This window comes from Coturnix japonica, chromosome 15 (assembly GCF_054131305.1).
Source record: "Coturnix japonica strain WE chromosome 15, WE-NBRP24, whole genome shotgun sequence".
NCBI classification, from domain to species: domain Eukaryota; kingdom Metazoa; phylum Chordata; class Aves; order Galliformes; family Phasianidae; genus Coturnix; species Coturnix japonica.
In genome coordinates this window covers 16,580,736-16,600,435 of record NC_140677.1, presented here as the reverse complement: position 1 = coordinate 16,600,435, position 19,700 = coordinate 16,580,736, and the positions used below count along the sequence as shown (strand labels likewise).

Here is a 19,700-nt window from a genome sequence, read left to right as displayed (position 1 = left end):
CTCCCCATAGCGCTGTGAGGACCTGTGTGCATCAGGGCACAGCGTGCTGTAGGATATGGGTGGCCTTGATACAGCATTGGGTTCAGGGCTGGGGTTTGTAACTTATAGAAACCATATTATGACTTCCTCACTTTTCCTTTTTATTTGTTTCTGTTTTATTTTGTTTTGCTTCTTTGGGTCTGAGGCAGACACCTGCAGAGCAGAACTGAAGGACAGATGCGTGGGTCACATTTCAGAGTGCATCACACACCACAGCCCAACCTGGAGCTCACACAGCAGCTTCTGTTTCCTCCTGTGCATCGCTGGAGCGTCCTGCAGAGCTGCCCTTCCTCCCACAGCACAGACACACACACACGGCGCTTTCTGAAGAACTTCCTCAGAAATACACAGAGGATGCTGCAGCCTCACAGCTCTGTCCCCACTTCCAGCCTGACAGCACAGAGAACCCTCTGTACAACACACCCAGGGGAGGACTGACACCGATGGCACCCAGGGCAGGAAATGTCTCAGAGGAAAACATCACTCTGCATTTTCACCTGCTGGTGGCATCTTCTTTATTGCATTTAACACTGATTTCCTTGAGACATTGCTGTGTGAGGACCGACCCCAGCCCAATCCCTTTGGTCTGAGATAAATTCAGGTGACTGCAGCATTCAGGTAGGTATCATTGTCCCAACACCGGCCCCGAGGATTTGGTGACCCCAGATTTCCTCGCTCTCCACCTGACAGCAAACTGAGATGTTTTGTTTTGCTTCATTTTTGTTGAGAAATGAAATAGTTCAGTCTGAACTGGCTTTGATACCTGATATCGCTATTACCGAATTGTAGGAAAAAGGCAGCAAAAATCACCTGATGAGACAACTGAAATTAACCTTAACCACCTAAAGTAATGGTATTTGAGCCATTAAGCTCTGTCTGTGCAGAGCAGGTAGCTGTGATACCCAGGAGCAGCAGCACCAGCTGTGTGCTGGCTGGAGCACTGAGGTGGGTGCTGCCCCACTGCTCAGTGCAAGATTGGGGCCTTGTGATTGGAGATTTTCCCTAATAAACTCTGCTCCTACAGTGGGGCAAAGCAGACAAGCTGGGTTACTCAATTCCCTCACAAAATAAGGATGGGTTGGGGTTGGTTTTCGATTTTATTTATTTATTTATTTTTTTTTTTGTGTGTGTGTGTGTGTGGATGGAACTGCTGAGTCCCACCCTGAACCACTGATTGAGCACCTGGGGAAAGGACCCAGTCAGCCCTGGGAGCACAGGTGAAGGCAATTCAGCTGTGTAATGGGAAGGGGTGAAGCCTGGCTGCACCTCTCTTAGACCTCATTTGAGAGCTGATCCCCATTAGGGAAGGATCTTTGGTTGGAGATTCCTCATCAGTGGAGTCTTTTCTGTGATCTTTGGAGGTGAGTGAGCGTGGGCATCTTTACTTTTCCTTTGAAATCCCATTCCATCCATGTTAGTCCCTTTGCCGTCATGCTCCTAAACTGCCCTTCCATTGTGTTAATCTTTCTGATGGCAGCAGTGTGTTGTTGCTGTTGGGTAGTTTTGGTAAAAACAGGGTGAATATTTAATGTGCAGATTTAGGGATTTTTATGAGGATGAAAGAACTTAATGCCACAGAGGGCTTTTAGTATGTAACGATACTGTGGTTGTTTTTAACTTCAAAAAGTAAATATCCATAAATAAACAACATTTGCCTTCCAACTGGAAGCTGTGCCAGGCACTGCTAATCCTGGGAGGTGTGGTGGGGGGACCTGGGATCCTCCAGTTAGGAGGAGGCTCATAGGAGACCTCAGGCATCTCCCTGAAAGGAGGCAGTAATGAGGTGGGGATCGGCCTCTTCTCCCAGGTAACAGCGATGGGACCAGAGGGAACGGCCTCACGTTGCAGCAGGGGAGGTCCCCGTTGGATGTTAGGAAGAACATCGGTGCTGAAAGAGCGGTCGGGCACAGGCACAGCTGCCCGGGGAGCTGGGGGAGTCAGCGTCCATGGAGGTGCTCCAGAAGCGTGGGGATGTGGCCCTGAGCTGGGAGGGGGGAGGGATGGACAACGGGACTTGGTGATCCTGCCAGCTATAATTCGGAGTGCTATGCTTCTGCCTGGCACAGCGGTACAATTTGTGCCCGGACAACCTACAAAGCTATGAAACGATCACAGGGAGGAAGGGAATGTATTTGCTTGCTCTGCCTCAGCTGCAGAGTGAGGCTGTTTGGTCCCTGGGCCGGGGCTGGAAAGGCTTCGTCGTAGATCCAGGTGTGTGCAATTAGCAGCGAGCCTCATCAACCAGCCCCGTACGGCTCATCCGCGGGCGTAGGTTACAGCCCGGTCGGTGGCTCCGTGCTGCCCCGTGCGCCGCTGCAGCCGCTCCTCCGGGCAACAGCCGCACGGTCGCGCTGCGGCACCACCCGCGGCCGTCACGGCAGCCGCTCCTCCCCGCCGCTTCTTTCTCCTATTTCCGTCCCCCTTCCCCCTTATTTTTGTTTTTCTCAGGGATTTTTTTTTCCACCTTCTTCGTCTCCCATCAGCTCCGGTGACACCACGGAGCGCTCTGGGGCATTCCCGGCCACCATCGCCACCCGCTGCCCCCCCATCCCGTGAATGCCTCAGTTCACCCCCACAAAGCACATCCCACCCTCAGCCCCCGTTTTCCCCCACCGCCCCCGTACCGAGCCGGCCGTGCGCCCCGCTGCCCGCCCGCTGTGCTCCCCTCGGGCCGGGCCCCCCCTTCGTCGCGGGGGGCGGTGCGCACCTGCCCGGGGCGGACCCAGGCAGCGCCCGCCCTCCGGGACTCCGCGCCGGGAAGCGTCGGCCGGGGCCGCGCCGCCACGGGCAGGTAACGTCCTCCGGTGGGGTCCGAACCCCCCCGAGCCGTGTCACCCGGCGGGGCGGGATGAGGGCAGGTGTCGGGCTCGGCGCCCGTCGTGTCTCCCTTCCCCCCGCCTTGCCGAGGGCCGCAGGTGGGGGCTGCCGGCGCGGCGCTGGATGCGGGGGAGGCCACCGGGGGTTCTCAGCGCCAAACGAGGCGTCAGCAAACGCTGTGAGCGCGGGGCTCCGCCGAGGACTTTGGTCCCAGGTTTGGCACCGGCGCGTGTTGCGGCGGGGCAGAAAGTTCTGGGTGCGGGCTGAGAGCTCCGAGAGCGCCTCTCTGCTGCTGCGGGGGGCGCAGGGCTGTTCGATCCCGGCGGTGGGCGCTGATCCTCGTGTGTGTCCAGGACTCGATGGCTGGATGAGCGCTGTGTGAGCTGAGCACGGAGCGCACGGGTCGCCTGGAGTGCGTCGCGGTGGCCGCGGGTTGTCGCCTGCTATGGAACGAGATGGAGGAGAGCAGGAATCCCAGCCCGAGAGCCACGTGGAGAGCAGGAGCTGCGTGAAGCCCGTGCCTGGGGGAGCGGCCCACGTCAAGCTAGAGATAAAGAAACACTCCGTCACGGACGACTACAAGCTGTCCAAGCGGGTGCTGGGGTTAGGAATCAACGGCAAAGTACTGGAGTGCTTCCACAAGGAGACGGGGCGCAAGTGTGCTCTGAAGGTATGTGGGCTATTCCCCTTTATCTTGGTGCTTTGGGGTTCACTTAACGCCATGTTACTCTCCTGTTCTGCTACTGACGTTTTACAAGGGGAGCTGCGTGGTGAGGGATTCCAGCCTGGAGACGCTCACGTTGCTTATGGGATAACAGTCTGTCTGTGAGTCTTTCCCAGAATAATCCATGTGAGCATTGAGGAGAACGTTACAAGTGGCAAAAGCCTCGTGTTTGTATTTAAGAGACAAAGCGGGGAGGAGAACGTCTGGGTGTGTGCTGTGAGGAAACGTGCTGGATTCTGAATGAATGCGTTATGCAACAGTGGGGAAGGAAGCTGCCTTGGGTCTCTGCAATTCAATAGGCCTGAGCTGGGAAGGGTTTAGGTGCTCGTTGGTCTTCAGGCTGTCTTCCCTTTGAAGACCTTCTGCAGGGCCCTGCTCGATGTCACAGGTGCCTGACTTTGGAAGGATCGCTCTTGGTGTTGGAAGGAGCGCTTCCACTTCACTCTATTCTCCTCTTTATCTTTGTAATCTGTTTCCAGAAGGGCACCGCCTGGGAGAGCACAGGTAATGGCAGTACTGGCAGGTAGCTGTGAACTGAAAGTGAGTGTTTGTAGTGATAAACACAAGTACACAGACCGTTAACTCAGGAACATTAAACTCACTTGCCTTCTGGCTTCTAACCTCGAGGTTTCCTTGATGATTTTAGACCACGTGGTTCAAAATCCAATGAGAAATAAATGGCCCAAATGCAAAGCACGTTTGTGCTGTACAGCAGGACTGAAAACAGCTGAAGCAAATGTTGTGGGAATGACATGGTGGCATTGCTGAGTTCTTGCTGCAGTTTACATGATTAGTTAAGGTGCTTGAGGGGTGCATTTGTTTCTTAAGCCTCAATAAGCACCTGGTGGCAGCTGGAAGCCAAGGGCTGCACGTGGCCTTACCTCAGTCAGGTTAGAGCTGTAGTTTGGCACAGTCCTTGCTGTCTGGTGGCAGAGACTGGAAACACTTGGAAACAAAAAAACAACCCAAAATTGGGCAGATAAACTAGAAAAACTTGTCACAAGGTGCTGATTAATGGCTGCGTTTCCAATGCTCTCATTTTTTCTTTATCGCTGCTTTTGTGCTCTCTGCACATAACTGACTCACCTGAGTTTATCGTGGAGGGAATGGGAAGTTCTGGCCCATAGAATGGGCAGTGCTGGGGCTTTGCACCTACCTGGGTTTGTGGCTCTGAGGTGCGATTCTTCACTCAGATCCTTCTGCTGAAATATTCTGCACCAAGTGAGTGAATTGAGGTGCTTTCAACATAACTTCCATACCCGGCGTTCTGCACTGAAGGATGGATGAAGGCTTTCAGAGAAGTTTCTCTGTTGTTTCTTGTGAAACCTGGGCAGGGCCATTGCATTCCCCAGCACCGGGTGAGACTTCACAGCACAGCATCTGGTCACAACGCTTATTATAAATTAAAAGGGGAACTTAGAAAATGTTTTCCTCAGAAGCAACTTGTGTGTGTGGCTGTGTGTAGGGATGGCAGGGCTCTGATGCTCTGGACTTGCTGCTGCTTGTGCCAATGGGTGCACTGACATCCAGCTGCAGGTATGGGAAGTGAAGGCTGCTGCAGCCTGATCTCACAGGTGGAGAAGATGGACAGGCTGGGCTTTAAGTTGAGCAGGAGGGGGGAAAAATGTACTGAGTGACTTTCTTTAAGGTTTTTATATATTCCCTGGGGGCTGTTTGTGCAGCATCCACTGGTATCTGTGTTTGAGGAGAGATAGTGCTGGTGAGGAGGAGCTCACTGGAACATGCTCCTGGGAAGAGAATCGCATCGTTTGTGCTGCTGGAGATGGAGTGTGATAGTCTGTTCCCCTTCACACCATGCTTGTCCATTAAAGAAGCTTCTGACTTGGCAGATGGCATTGCTTTCTGCCTGCAGGTTTTCTTTCATGTGGGAACAAAGCCAGCGCAGCCGGGGTCTGGATAGAAATTACTCAATGGAAGGAATTTTAACTGAGGTACTCGAGAGGAAAGGGCTCAAATAGGCAAAAATGCTCCTTCCCAGAGCCATGTGTCAGTCCAGCTCTACACGCTGTAATGGGAGGTCCCTGCTGTCAGCTTTCATCTGTGCCCATAATCAGAGCTAGTTAGAATGCCAGTAATCACTTTAGAGCAGGAAAATTCAGGACAGCCTCTCAGAGATCCTGCAGGGCTGTGGTTGTGTTCCTGAAGCATTCCATGGCTTAGCTGCCTCTGCTCGGCGTTGGGATTTGCTACGCACTTTTAAAATGTGTTGTCAGCTTTGTTCTGCTGGACTGAAACGCCACATTCATTGCTGTCCTGCTGCGGAAAACCTGAGCTGGTTACCATCACAGGCACAGGGACATTTTGGATGAGCAGCGCTGCTTCCAGAAGGGCAGGAGCATAAACAGAGTGGGTCTGCAGGACCAGGAATGACCTTCCAGAGGGCAGCTGTGTTTTCGTTTCTTCCTTGCAAGTAGAAAACATCAGGTCTCTTTCCATCTCCAATCCAGAAACAGCAGCCAAGTGAAATGCAGTTACCTTTATTTCTGGCTTTTCTTTACCAGCCTTCTCCTTTTTGTTCACTTTACCTTGTGGCGTTACACAGTGTAACCTCCACTACTTTACTTCTGTCCCCAGTCTGAGTGTTGTGTTCTGTTCCTCCCTCTGGGAGAGGGGCAGACCGAGTGCTGGGCTGCCTGCATGGGTTACTTGCCTTCCCATGAAGATCATCCATCACTTTGTTCTTTCCTGGTTCTGCTCCCTCATTTCTTAATCTTTATTTGTACAAAGTCACGCTGGGCAGTGTCAATTTCAATGCATTTGACCTACCTTATCTTAAAGGAAGGTGGCAGGCAGGGCTCTGACAGAGTTGGCATCAAGAAGGGAGAGATAGAGACTGTTGTGCTGTGTGGCATTGGCGTGTTCTGCATTTGCCCCTTCCAGGGTTTGTTGGATGGTTCAGGATGTGAAACGTGTTGTGTATTGTTGGCACGTTATTCAGCTTCAATAAACAGATGTTGCTGCTTTTCAGGGGAGGAAAAGGGAAGGACTGCCTGGACACAGCAGCAAAACAAAGATCTTTGGAGCTTCAGGATAACTAAGTACCTTGTTTTGGGAGTATTTGGGTCTTTATGCTAGGACAACTTTCAAGAATAACATTGTAGCAGTTGTAGTTGAAGGGCTTGTTCCCTAATGCAGCATAGGTGTCACACACTGTGACTGCCTTGCAGTCATCTGAGGCTTTGGGGCTAAGGCACAGTGTGTAGGAGCGGACCTGCTGGCTCATAGGTCTTATCCTCTAGGACAAATAGCAGAGAGCTAAGCAATTTCCTGCCTCTTGGAAAACGCCTGTGCTGGTGAGTGCCTACTAAAGCATATGTGATTGGCTGCTTTGAAGGCAAATAGGTGAAGCCCATTCATTAAACAAAACAAAAAGCAAACACAGAAGTGAACAGGCTCTTTGTGTTTTAGCTTCAAGGAACTTTTAGTGAATGATATAAATGATGATAATAGAGTAGGAGTCTCTACTGCCATCCACGTGAATATTAGCATAATGTTGTACTCAGGCAAGAGCTGGTAACAGAAATTCTGCATGAAATCATTACCACGCATAGGTCTGCACAGAGGGATGTGGGTCTGCATTTCAGAGTGGAATTGCTATGGAGGAAGATAGCTGTTCTGCATCACCTTAATTTCATTTAGTCCTGGGCTGTGTTTCTGCCTCTCACTCAATTTTCCTGTTTCTGATTGAATTAAATAGCACTGCATCACGTAAGTTAATTGCTGGATTGTCTGTTTTCTGCTTGTATCCCCTGAAGTCAGCCTAGGGTTACTCACTAACATGAGATGTCACAGCCAAAGTATTTGGTTTGCAAGTTACTGTAATAGTTGATACTTCCAAAATACCCTTCTCATTGCCTCAAATAAGATGGTGATCAAGGAAGAGAATGCAGTGGTTGAGAAGGCAGTGCATGTGGGGAAAGCGGAGGTTATTTTAGGCTGATGATTGATTGTGGAGCAGGAAATGTTATCAAGCATCTTGGATGCCGTAGATTGCATTTTTAGAAGAAGCGAAAGTTATACCAGATCAGGAATGAACCATTTCGACCTTTTTAGAACAAGGAATGCTGTTCTAAGCTACAGCTGTGGTGGGAGTTCAGGAGAATCAAGTGTAATTATTGGTTTGGCGTTGTGTGGGGTGCAGGAGCTCCTGCTTTGTGGGAGTGATGTTGTCTTTCAGGAGGAAAACAGCATTTTAAGTGACGTTTTCTGTAGTTCCCTCTTACCTACCATGTTTCCTGAAACCTATTTATACTGGTTTATCTCATGCTACAGTAAATTCAGCGTCAGTAACACAGCTGAGTATGAGTAATAAACTCCAGGAGCTATGTGTTGGTAGATCAAAGGCAGATATGGTGTAGAATATGAGTTCAGAAAAGTTCTTGTTGAACGGCAGTCCCCAGTGTATGGAAGAGTACCTAAAATATGGGTAGCATGAGACTGGGCCTTGAATCTTCTCCTTTGGTGCCAATCTTGGTAGGCATTACGTAAATATGCATAAAATACCTAAAATAACATTCAGTCAATTAAAAAGTGGGTCATTGCTGCTGCTGCAAGAATTGTTTTTAAACCAGTGAGTCATCCAAGGCTTGAGCCTTTCAGGCCTGAGTCTTTGCATGCACTTGGGCCAGAATGGCACCTTCCAGAATGCCAGTTGGACCAGTGACTTTGGAAAAGGTGGTTGTTATCAATTTATGATGATTATCTGCCATTCTTGACTGCTCTTCCTCCTCATCTGAAAAACAACAAATGCTTCTCTTAAAAAATGTGGATGTTCTTGGTCTGAAAGAATTAAAACCGCATGTGTTAAGTTCCTTCCAGGTTCAATAGCACTTCATTAAGCCTACAGAGTTCAAGCTGAAGGGTAAATGCTGTAAAACCATTAAACCATTTCATGAAACAAATTACATTGGCACCATTTTGCACAGGCAGTGCTGTCCCATAGACTAGCAAGCTGGCACAGGTTGTACCCCAACTTGTGTAGCAGCAAAGCCCTGGCAGGTCCAGGTGCATTCTTTTCCTTCACCCCAAATCTCTGAGGTCTGTAGGTACGTATCTTATTTCTGCTGGGAAGAAGGTGCTGGAAGGCAAAGTGTGTGCGTGTGGTGATCAGGCAGGGATTATCAGTGGGCTCAGTGCCTGCTCTCTTTGCCTCTTCTCTGTAGAGTCTAAATCTTTCTGTTCCACTGAGCTGAAATAAAACCCTGCTCACTCATGCCAACTAGGGGTCTCATCACAGGTAACTGGATTTTGCAAATTAGCTTTATTGCAGGGGAACTATTGGGAAGAATTGTAAAGTTCAGCTACCAGTCAAGTGCGCTTCTGTCTCCTTTACTTACAGTAATGCCATCAGTATCTCCTCTGATTAGGAAAGGACCAAGGATTTCTTCAAGGAGTCTTTTGGATGTGAAGGCTGATCTTTGTTCTCTTCTTCACTGTAGGTGATGGCATAGAAGGGAGGAGGAAAAAAAAAGAACGTTCATTTAAGAGTCATATACAACATGTTGCATCCTCAAATGCCTTTGTGGGTACTATTTGTTTGACTTTGGAGGAGTTCCTGTTTCTTTTATGATACGCACGTTTCCTCATTAAGGAGTTTTCCATATTAAATATCTTTTTACAACGCCGGATTTTAGGATCATGGGTGATGTTCCAGTAGCACCATTGCAGCAGGGTTGTCTGAGCTGTGTCCTCTGTGGCTCATGTACCATAAGAAGGTGTCATGCATGGGAAGGGAATGGCAGCATGGAAGGAATAACCCAGTTACTCACTTGGAAACCGTGAGAACTCCCCATTGCTGCCAGTGAGAGCTGGCGGCCTGGGCTGTCTGGAGCAGGGCATAAGAAATTGCGTGGATTGTGGTATTTTGCACAGACTTCCTAAGTATTTAAGATGATTCAAAGCTCCCTAAATGAGATTAAGCTGCAATGCTCCGGCGTTTTAATGCCTCGGGGGCGAAGGGGGAGAGAAGTCTTGCTCCGCATATAAATCATGCACAGGCTCCTCGCTCCTTAGTCCTTGCAGTGCGTGGTGTTTTGTGCAGAAGTTTTCCTGACCTGTCTTAAGAGGAAAAGCAAATAAAAAAACCTTGTACAATGAAGTTTCTCCCCAGAAGTGCTGGTTTGCTGAATTGTTCAAAAAAGAAATGAAAGAAGCCATCCTGAGCGGGCCATCTCTGCTGAGTGATTTCAGGCTGTCAGGCTGAGGAGCCAGTCTTATTCAAGTCGCAATGTTCACAGGCCTTAAATCTTGCTGTTCCAGCTCTGGCTCTTCTCCATGGGCCTTTTCCCAGGGTGGTTTTCTCTTGAGGCTGCTGCTGAGCATGACAGCCTCAGGGCTGAGCGCAGATTTGTGGGCTGTGCTGAGAGCTCCCAAAACCCTTTTGTTTGTTGTTGTTTTGGGGTTGTTTTGGTTTTTTTTGAACAGCTTTTCTGCCATAGGTGAAGTGGAAGTGTCGGGCTGCGGGGTGACTCATGCTGTTCGTGCAGGGAGCTTTCTGGGTGGTGAAATTTTGGTTGGGGAGAGCAGTTTGCCAAGGTGTGAGTCAGCAGGGTGCAGGGGTTTGTAAGCGTGGCTGGTTTCTGCTCTGCTGGGGGTTGAATTGGGCTTGGTTTTGTTTTCAGAGTGTGGTTCAGTCTGTGCTGTGCAGCACTCCCTGAGGCTTTGGGACCAAATTGGCCGTGTGTTTTGGGGATGGAGTCCTTCCAGCCCATACACAGCGTTCTGAAGCCTGGCACTCAGCACTGCCAGCATCCTCCTCGCTGCTGGTTCCAGCGGTGAGGAATACCGTCCCTCCTTGGTGTGCTTGGTGAAAAATCAAGCATCCTGTTGTTAAGAATGAATTTCCTTCAGGGCCTGATTCCATCTCTGTATGTGGCTTCTCCTCAATGTGGCTTTGTGACAAGCAGTCTGGTTGCTACAGCAACAGGGCCGCTGTCACCAGGGATGTCCCTGCTCCAGGCAGAGGGCACTGCTGCTGCCATGCTGCAGCACAACGTCCCCTTTGTGGCTGCGTGGAGCAGAGGCCTCATCCTCAGCTCTGCTCTCCACTTCCAGCCCAAGGCTGACATGGGACAGCAGGAGGGACCAATGGCCACTCTGTGCCTGGGAGCTTCCTGCCCTTCTGCTCATCCTTCTGCATTGCCGAGCGATGGGAAGCCAAAAGGTCAGCTCCAGTCTGGGGTTTTCTGAGGCACCCACCCCCTGGGATGGGGGCATTCCTGTTGCTGGAGCATCTCCCCTGCAAGGACAGGCTGAGGGAGCTGGGGTGGTCAGCATCGAGAAGAGAAACCTCCAGAGAGACTTCACTGCAGCCTTCCAGTACTCAAAGGGAGCTTATGAACAGTTGAGTGACCTCTTTCCACTGATAGTGATAAGACAAGGGGAAGCAGTCTATACTAAAGGAGGGGAGATATTAGGGGGCAGTGAGGTGCTGGCAGTGCTGCCCAGAGCTGTGATGCCATCTCTGGAGATGACCCAGGCCATGAAGGGGCCCCAGGGCAGCCAGCCCATGGCAGGGGTGGGGCTGGGAGGTCCCAAACGTGCTGTGGTTCTTTGCAGCTTCTATCTCCAGGAGGCATCTCACTGCTTGCCCTGGGTTACTGCAGTAGGTGTATGGAATCCTCCAGACCAAGCCCAGGGAGGTGGAGCTTTGCTCTCAGCCCTGGGTAGCGCCTTTCACTTGCATAATAGTTTCATGTAAGGTGTGTCTTCCTGGACAAGTTGTTCTTGTCTAAACTAGGGTGTAAACATAAAGTGCAAGAGGTTTTTCACAGTGCCTATTCATATTCCAATATTTTTTTTCTCCCTCTTGTGAAGGTCAGGGCTGGAGAGCACTTCTCTCAGGCTTGGCCTGTGGAAATGCAAGCAGTCTAATGCTGCTGGAATTTTTTCAGACATTTCCTATTGCTTATTTTCACTCTTAATAGAAATTACAGTGAAAAGCAGCTGCTGACAGCAGTTCATTCCATTTAACCAGAAGCTGAAACTTCAAAGAAAGGGGAACTCAATGCTTTAAGCTGGCTCAAATACACAATGAAATCGTGTTTCCAAGCGCTGATATGATTTTAATTCAATTTTTGGATTCCTATTAATGGCTTTTATAGACTAAGCTTTGTAGCTGCATTTGGGAAAGAACTGCAACCCGCTTTGGGAGCTGGCTGTGTTCTTGCTGTTCGTTTCTGTTGCTCTCATAGCAAATATGTCTCTGCCGAAGCTTGTGGTGCAGCCATTCTTACAAAGGGCAGAGTCTGTGGGTTTTGTTCAGGCCTTAGTGCCATGGCTGCTGGAATTGAATTGGGTGTTCTACCAGAGCTGTCAGGGTTGGCTGTCCAGCACCAAAGGAGAGGGAAGCAGACTGATAAGTGAGGGTGCAGAGTGGGGAAGGGGCAGTTGATTTGGAAGTGGTCTCAGTTCTGGTGGATTGGTATCAGTGGAATTTTCCTCAATCTCCCAGCTCCAGAAAGACTTTTTGCTGATTCTGAAATGCAGCGATTGAAGGTGTCCAGAAGGCAGAGGGAGGTGAGAGTGACTGCTGGTTCCAGTCACACCGCAGAGCCTCATGTTGCGGGCACGTCTCTGTTAGGAAGGTGAGTGTGGCTGCCTTGACTTGAGCTGGGGCTGAATGCCTGTTACCATTGAAAAATGGGGCACTGCACTGAAGAGCTGCAGAAACAAACTTCTTGCCTCAGGATGGGAGAGGAGAAAACAGCAATATGTGTTATTGATAAAAGGCTTTATACAAGAGCAATTAATTCTGGGTCTTTCCCACCTCTCTGCTGTCTGAATTGTTGTTGGGGAGGTGTGAGGGAGGGCGGATGATTGCCATGTTGCTTCTTTGCACAAAAGCCAAATCTCAGGGGAAATATGGAGAAAGTTCTCACAAGTGTTGGGCCAACACAGCAATAATTCCTTCTTGCTTAGATCAAAATATCCCCAGTTGGTTATTGGTGTCTCTCTGACTGTCTTGATTTCAGCAATAGGAGCTAATAGCTGGAGGGCTACTTCTGTTGCATGTTTTTGCTTGCATCCTACAAGCAAATCCTTTGTGTTTCATGGGGGAGCAATTTTAGTTTGTGCTTTGCTCGAGTTTGGAGCACAAGTGGAGCTGATGTGAGCACAGACTGTGCAGTGATCTTCTAAGGGATGGATAGGAAAAATATCTGTGCTGCTGCTAAACATGTTTCCTTTCACGTTGTCTTTCCCATCTTTCCTAATCATCAAAGGTCATGAAGAAGTTTGCGTTCTTTGTGTGTTTGTGGTTATGAACCCATCTAAACTGGAACATCTGAGCCCGTTCACCATGCTGACTTTGTAGTGAGTGCTGAACAACCATTTTCCAATGCAGGTCTTGTGTGTTCCAAATGGGATTGCTTCATCTCTCTTAAAGATACTCTGTCACCTCAAACTGGTCTCCTGGCCTGTGTATCAGCAAGTTGGAGTAGGAATAGACTGGGCTGCAGTAGGGCATTGTGAACATCTCTGCTACTCCTTGGCTTCTTACGTGTGTAAGGCACACCGCCTGCATCACAGAGTGGTACCGCACCACTTCGTATTAGAAAATGAATAGCAGTAATGTGTTCCATTTCAACTTGGTTCCCTACTGTGCAGGGGATTACCAGTAGACAACCGCGTGTCATTATTCCCTTTTTTATCTGCACAAGGGTATTAAATGCTTATTTTCTTTGGATGAGATGAGCGCTGCTAATATATTATTAATATGAATTAAGGTTCTGTTTAATGATTAGTTCTTATTACCCAAAGGTTCCTCATTTCTCTGAAGCGTGAAGTGTTTCAAAACTCCTTAGGACATCAGTTCTGTAAGAGTTCAGCAGGGCAGAGCTCCCACCATTTCAACTGCTTAACTTGAAATGGTTCCAAGGAGGCACGACCTTTCTAATAGTGCTCTGTACATTTTGCTGCACGATCATATAGAAGCCTGTGCCGATGTTTTGCATTTCATGATATGTTTGCTCAGAGTGGCTTTAGTCTCTGTTACAAAACCCACAGGGGTTTTCTTTTTCTCTTTGCTTTTAAAAATAATGGTTTCATTTGCAAAGTGTTTTCCTAAATAAATACATAGAGTCCTTTGCAAGTTCTGAGCTTTGTATTACAGTGGATCGGTTGCTAATCACTGCTACTGCGCAGTTAGGAGCAATGGTCTCTTTTCCACTTCAATATGATGTTGTCAGTAATGGTTTGTAACTTCCTGCTTGCTTAGCAGGGAATATGTCCTAAACCAAAGCCTGGCTGAAATCAGTATCTGGGGGACTTCTGTCATCCTGCTGTGTGTCTGGGAGGACTTCACCTGCAAGCACTCCTGGTTTGGTTCTTTCATTCAGTTTATGCCGTGCTTATTAACTTCTTTTCTCTTGCATAATCAGGGCAGGGGTTGATTCCCTTCTCTGCTGCCCCCACCTCCTGCTATTCATTTTCTGGAAGGATTACATTTTAACTGCTAAATGTCAGTAAATGTCAATTTTCCCTTCTACCCCAAAACTTCTATTTCATTACTTTCCCTTCACGTAATTTTTAATAATCCGTGAGGCATCTCTCTGCAGCTCTTCCATTTTTCTTCTCTCAAATCCATTTATTAGTCAGTAAATAAAAACTGAGCTATTGAATTGTGATTAAATCTATTGTTAATCTTTTTCCAGACTACTAAATCTGGGGGGGGTTCAGTTTGAATTTGTCATTTAGTGAGACGTACATTGAAGAAAGAAGTGAAAATGCATTCAAAATGAGTATTTCCAATTGAACTTTTTCTGAGACCAGGTAGAAGTGTATTATTAGTGCCCTGTAGAAATGTGTCACTGCTCTGTTCTTTTCTCCTTCTGCAGTTGTTCCCCAATCAGTTCTTAAAGGTTCTGTTTGTTTTTTTTTAACTAGTCATATGTAAACTGTGGTGTAAGATTTGCCTTCCTTCTCTTTTCTGAAATAAAAGGGCCAACGTTTATATCCCTAATGAAAAAGGGACCAAATAAGCATTAATTACTAAGAACTGTGGCCCACGGGAGGCTGGTTAGAAAGCACACATGTACAACAAAGTCCAGCTTGTTGGGTAAGTCACTCAGAAATGCCTTTCTGCCTTTTTCCTGGAAAGTCTGACCGAGTTTGGCTTGAATTAGGAATTCAGTTTTGACCTTATATTTGTTTTCCCTCTGGCTGTGAAAATAGCAGTCAGTCAGCACTGCTGTTTCCAGGAGGTAGTCAGGCTTGTGTGCATAATGTAAATCCTGGGTATAGGAAAAAGTCCTGAAATAGATGCTGTGCTGCTGCTGCCGTTCAGTGCAACACTTCTGGTGACCCTGCAGTAGCCCAGGTTTCTGTAATGCCAAGTTGGACCCTTGAGGTATGTGTTCTAATTCCATCATTCACATTTTCCTGCATATCTACACCAGTTTATAGTGTCTCTTAAATCTGCCCTGTGTGTGAGCAGAAAAAATTGGATGCAGCAGAACATAGTGATCACAGACCCATTAGGGTTGGAAAAGACCACTGAGATCACATAGTCTGACTGTCAACCCATCACCTCCATGTCCACCAGCTGGGTCACTCAGTGCCACCATGGACCACAGTGACTTGTTTGAGTTTTTACTCTGTTGAAGGAGGTGAGCAGTCAGGAAAATGAACTGAAGTTATCGATTGCTTCATTATCAGCTGAAATCTGAGTGACAGGAGATTTACATCTTGTGATTACATCTTGTTTTTGGAAAGCAACGTAGTACCGTAAAGGTGTGTGGTGTAATGGTGAAAGACAGATTCTGACTGGTTTTAATCATTGAGTTGAGCAGATGTCAACAAACCTAGAGATCCTTTTTGTTGACCCTTTAGATCTTGAAGGGTGATTATCTATCTTGGAAGACTACACCCAGGCTCACTAGAGTAAATGGGCTTGAATTTGAACAAAAGTTATAGCAAATGATGTTGTCATCTTGATTCCTTCATCTTTGTAAGTGATCTTTAAGTAGAAACAAAAGGGACAACACAGTAACAATAATGCCCATGTTGCAGCCACCGTATGTGTGGATGCACCACCTGCACCCTGTAGAATTCAGCAGTGAGAGGGAGTGTGGATGGAAGGGAATGGGGAAGCACCCACTATGAGTTGTTCCAAGATGAGTTCATTCTGCATGATGGATGCTCACGAGGGTGAGCAGTGATGAAAACTGGATATATGTGGCTTGAAGACAGCATTGAGAAGAGGCATCTCAGTTAAAATAGTGATTACTCTTCTGATGTCATCAGCTTCTCAGGCGCTAGCAGAGTTAATTGTAGAACAGAGCAAAAATAGCCAACAGTCATTGTCCTTGCTCACACAAACTATCTGTTAAGAGAAGTGTTTATTGCAGTGAAAGCATTAGGACTGTGACTAATGTCATAAGTCCTGTGCAAAAGGGAAAAAATAGAACTTGGAAAAATGATGATCTCGTTGGATCAATGAGGAGCTCTCTTAGCAGGGGCTGGAAGGAGGCAGAGGTGGGCTGTGACAGCACACATACCTGCCTACAGGGCCCCAGCCCATGCACTGGTGCCTTGGCCTTGGTCTACTTGCCTGCTCTTATATTGGTACTTGGCCAGGCCTGAAAGTTGGTGTTTCCTGGGCAAGAGTTGTTTTGGCAGAAATTGTTCAACTGCTCTCAGTGATAAGAAAAACAGTTTGTCTGATGTGAATGTCAGCATCCATTCTATGTGTGCTCTGGCCCTCTTGCTTGTGTTGTTTTCTGCCCCATGTCAGCCTGTTTTGGGGCACAGGCAGGATGACTGGGTTGCTGGGGCCACAGCTTCTTTGTTTCAGGTTATTCAAGACCTACTCTGAAAACAGTTTTCTCTTTTCCTCCTGGGTATGTACCGTGGTGCTTTCAGTGCAGTGCCTGGGTCCGTGTTATTTTCAACTTTGCTTTAAGATAAATGTATATTGCTCCTCTTTTGCATGTGTGGAATAGAGGGCTGGGATGCACTTCTAGGCATGGAAGTACCCTCTGGGTTCTTGGAGATCTGAGTCAGGGGTGGCTTAATGTTGGGTTTTTGTTTGTGTTTTGACAGGGTAAACCAGGGCAGCTGCTTGGCTCAGCTGGCTGCCTGAGCATTGCATGGGATGTCAGGGGCAGGAGGAGAGTCTGTATTTTGAGGGTATCCATATTTTGAGAGTAGCATTCAGCTGTGGTACCCACAAGACCCTTCTTTGTCTTTTACAAGCTCCTGCCTCTCCCACTGCACCTTCCATTTCCTATGTGAAGTGAAGAGGAGGTGGGGGAGGCTGCAGCAAGCAGATCCCATCGCTCTGCACTCCTGTCTACACTGCAGTTGGGTTCAGGTTGAATGGAGCTGAGAAGGAAGAAACAGCATGGGATAGCGCTGCACTTAATGCGTGCTGCGAAGGGAGCGATTCAGGTTACTCAAGCAGCCTTAATCCTAGAATTCATTAATATTAAAATATCTAAAATGACAAGTCAAATGGTATTTGGCTTTTAAGCATCACAGAGGTCTGTGGATAGCAAGAACGAGTTGACAAAGAACTATTAGTCTATCCACCACTTCTTACTTATTACATTTTTATTAGTGGAGTGCTAAATGGTTCAGAGAGAAAGCAATGTAAAGAAACAATGGAATAATGAGATTACTGAGTTATGCTGTATGCACAGAACCAATGTTATCACTATTTACTACAGCCTCTCTTGTCTGTGTTTGAGGTTTTCAAACAATTTGTGCTGTGATAAAGCACGAGGGGAGTGACATCCACAGGGGTCTTGTACCAGAAGATGTCTGTGGCAACCATGGGAGAGGAGGGGGATCCCTGTCCAGTCTCTTGGTGGCAAGAGGAATGTGCAGAGTGGGAATGAAAGCTGAGTTCTCCTTTCCTCATTTTGTTTAGCAGAGGTTACCTCGTTTTCTGGACCGCATTGGATCCACAGGCTGCACATCACCTGCACTTTGGTACTGGTGCTGCTGGGCGTCTGTGGTGGTTACAACAAATGCTGCAAGTCATCCTGGGGGAAAAATTAAGCTACACAGACTGTTTGCTCCCTTGTAATTTTTAGTGGTGTGGTTTTGACAGCTCAGCTATGCGGAAGAATATTAATGGCTCTGCAAAAATCTAGAACTCGCAGAGTTCATGTGCTGCGAGCAGCGAAAGGAGCCCATGTTAGGGAGTTGTGGGAGAGGCAGTGAGGGCTGCACAGCGTCAGCTCAACATGGGCTGGAGTTGGGGGGGGACAGGGCAGGGCTGGCCATGGGTTCTGCTTTGTGTTGTGTGTACTGGTAGGGCTGCGTGACGGTACTTAAAGACAGGATGTCTGGGCTGCAGACGCAGCGTGGAAAATACATTGAATGCAAAAGGTTCTGGACACAAGGGAATCTAATAACTGTGCTTATTCACAGGCTGACAGCGTGGGGATTGGCAGAGGTGGGCAGAAGGATGTAGCTACAGACTGTGTGCAGGTTGTTTGCTTGTGGTTGTATGGTTTTTTGGAAGGTTTGTGTAGTCAGAAGAGATGATATCTTGCAAGGCCTTGGTGAAATCTGGGCTGAGCAGTGCTGCAAGAATCTACAGTGCTGCAGAGTGTTTATAATCAAGAAATCTGTGCCCTTTAGATAGAGCGGTATTTCTGCTGAGTGGAAGCTCAAAGTTCATCTCCAAAGTGCCGGGGAGCACTGCTGGCTCCTGGGATTTAGTTGTGTTTCTCTCCTTGGCCTCTGACAGATATTTGTTGCTTTTGATCCCTTCTGCAAGGTATTTAAGACAACTGGGTGGGTGTACCTACCAGGGAACAAAGCCACCATATGCCTTGCAGAACAATGGGGGTTTGTGGTTCTGCTGTTTGTTACATTTACTTTTGGTTTAGTTGAGCTTCTATAAATAAGTGCTTAGTTCAGATATGAGCCTATAAGCTTCTCAATGTTCAATTGGTCTTGTAACATGTGAGTGAGTGTGGATCTCTTTAACAATACTGAGCCCATCAATAAGGGCTTTTATGGGAGGGAGAGGGGGTGCTCCATTGTGGTGTATTCTGTATTGGGGTTATGAAAAATGCCTTTAGTAATGGGAGCAAACATCCAGACTTCAGCCCTGTTTCTGCAGCCTGATTCCATCTTTCTCACAAGGCAAGAGAATTTTTTGTTCTGCTTCAGAAGTGGTTTTGGACAAGAAGTTCTATCCAGGGCATAAGAAGGCATTAATACCAATCAGATGTGTATCTTCATGAGGAAACTTTTAATTTTGACTAAAATTGTTCTAGTTTTGCAGCCAGGGATGCAGTTTTTGATGGGATAATTATGAGCTCTGGCAGTGCAAGCTCCTCTTTTTGTGTTCAAAATGTCACACTGTGGGAATAGTCAGCTGCTGGGGGGAACGGAGACATCAGGAGTTTGGTGTGTTAAGGTTTGAGTAATGCCATCCCTTTATCTCGTGACACGTCAGGTGACAAAGAGAAGCCAAGCGCTGATTTCTTAAGGTATTACAAGTGGAATGGTTTGGAAAGTGTCGTGTGGCCATATGTGAATGAACACAGGAGCACTTCTGGCAATAGGATTAACACAGGAGAGTTGAGATTAGCAGCACCTGACAGGTCTTGGATGAAATCCTACATACGTGACAGGTATCATCCAACTTTTCTGGAGTGCTGCATGATGTCCCAGATCTGCAAATATCCCATCCTGTTTGCACCTGCAGATCTGTCTCTATGTTGGGAAGAGCTTCGTGACTGAGCGCCTTCCCCTGTGCTGCTGTTTCCAGCCAAGTGTTGGCCAGCCCTGCTGGGGGGCCAGGCAGCCTGCTTCCCTGCTAGCACAGCCTTGGTGGGGATGTGTTCTCCCGATTCTCATTGCCTCAAAAGCCATCTGTGCTTCCCTGGGGCGGCTGCTTCCATATACTGATGTTACTTAGAATTGAGTAGGTGACTTTAGGCCAGAAAGACCTGCTCAGTCCCTTCTCTCCATTGACCCAGCTTTCTCCCTGCCCCTCCAGCCCTTTGTGAAGCCCAGACTTCTCTCATTCAGACACACCAGCTTGTGGAATTGAGCCAGCACTGCAGCATGCCCTGAGCAGGTATCCTGCAGGTGATGCCTGAGGAGAAGGGAAGGGATGAATCTTCCAGCTCTGAAA

General features: G+C 47.9%; 2 protein-coding genes across 5 annotated transcripts in view; both read left to right on the top strand.

Moving 5' to 3' along the window:
- The window catches only part of LOC146758399 (uncharacterized), a 50,183-nt gene extending 48,476 nt beyond the window's left edge, over window positions 1-1,707 (top strand). Inside the window, exon 4 of the mRNA XM_085516613.1 lies at window positions 189-1,707. Coding sequence (XP_085372739.1) covers window positions 189-209 — 21 coding nt within the window. The 3' untranslated portion in view covers window positions 210-1,707. The remainder of the gene's footprint in view (window positions 1-188) is intronic.
- A 769-nt stretch (window positions 1,708-2,476) lies between these two features.
- MAPKAPK3 (MAPK activated protein kinase 3) overlaps window positions 2,477-19,700 on the top strand; it is a 38,543-nt gene continuing 21,319 nt past the window's right edge. For 2 of the 4 annotated variants that reach the window (XM_085516597.1, XM_015874498.3), the window contains exons 1-2: window positions 2,695-2,830; window positions 3,210-3,526. In XM_085516597.1, the coding sequence (XP_085372723.1) occupies window positions 3,302-3,526 (225 nt within the window). In that variant the 5' untranslated portion in view covers window positions 2,695-2,830; window positions 3,210-3,301. Of the gene's footprint in view, window positions 2,592-2,694; window positions 2,831-2,931; window positions 3,071-3,209; window positions 3,527-19,700 lie in introns of those variants that run through there. The other 2 variants (XM_015874496.3, XM_015874499.3) reach the window with 2 other exon arrangements.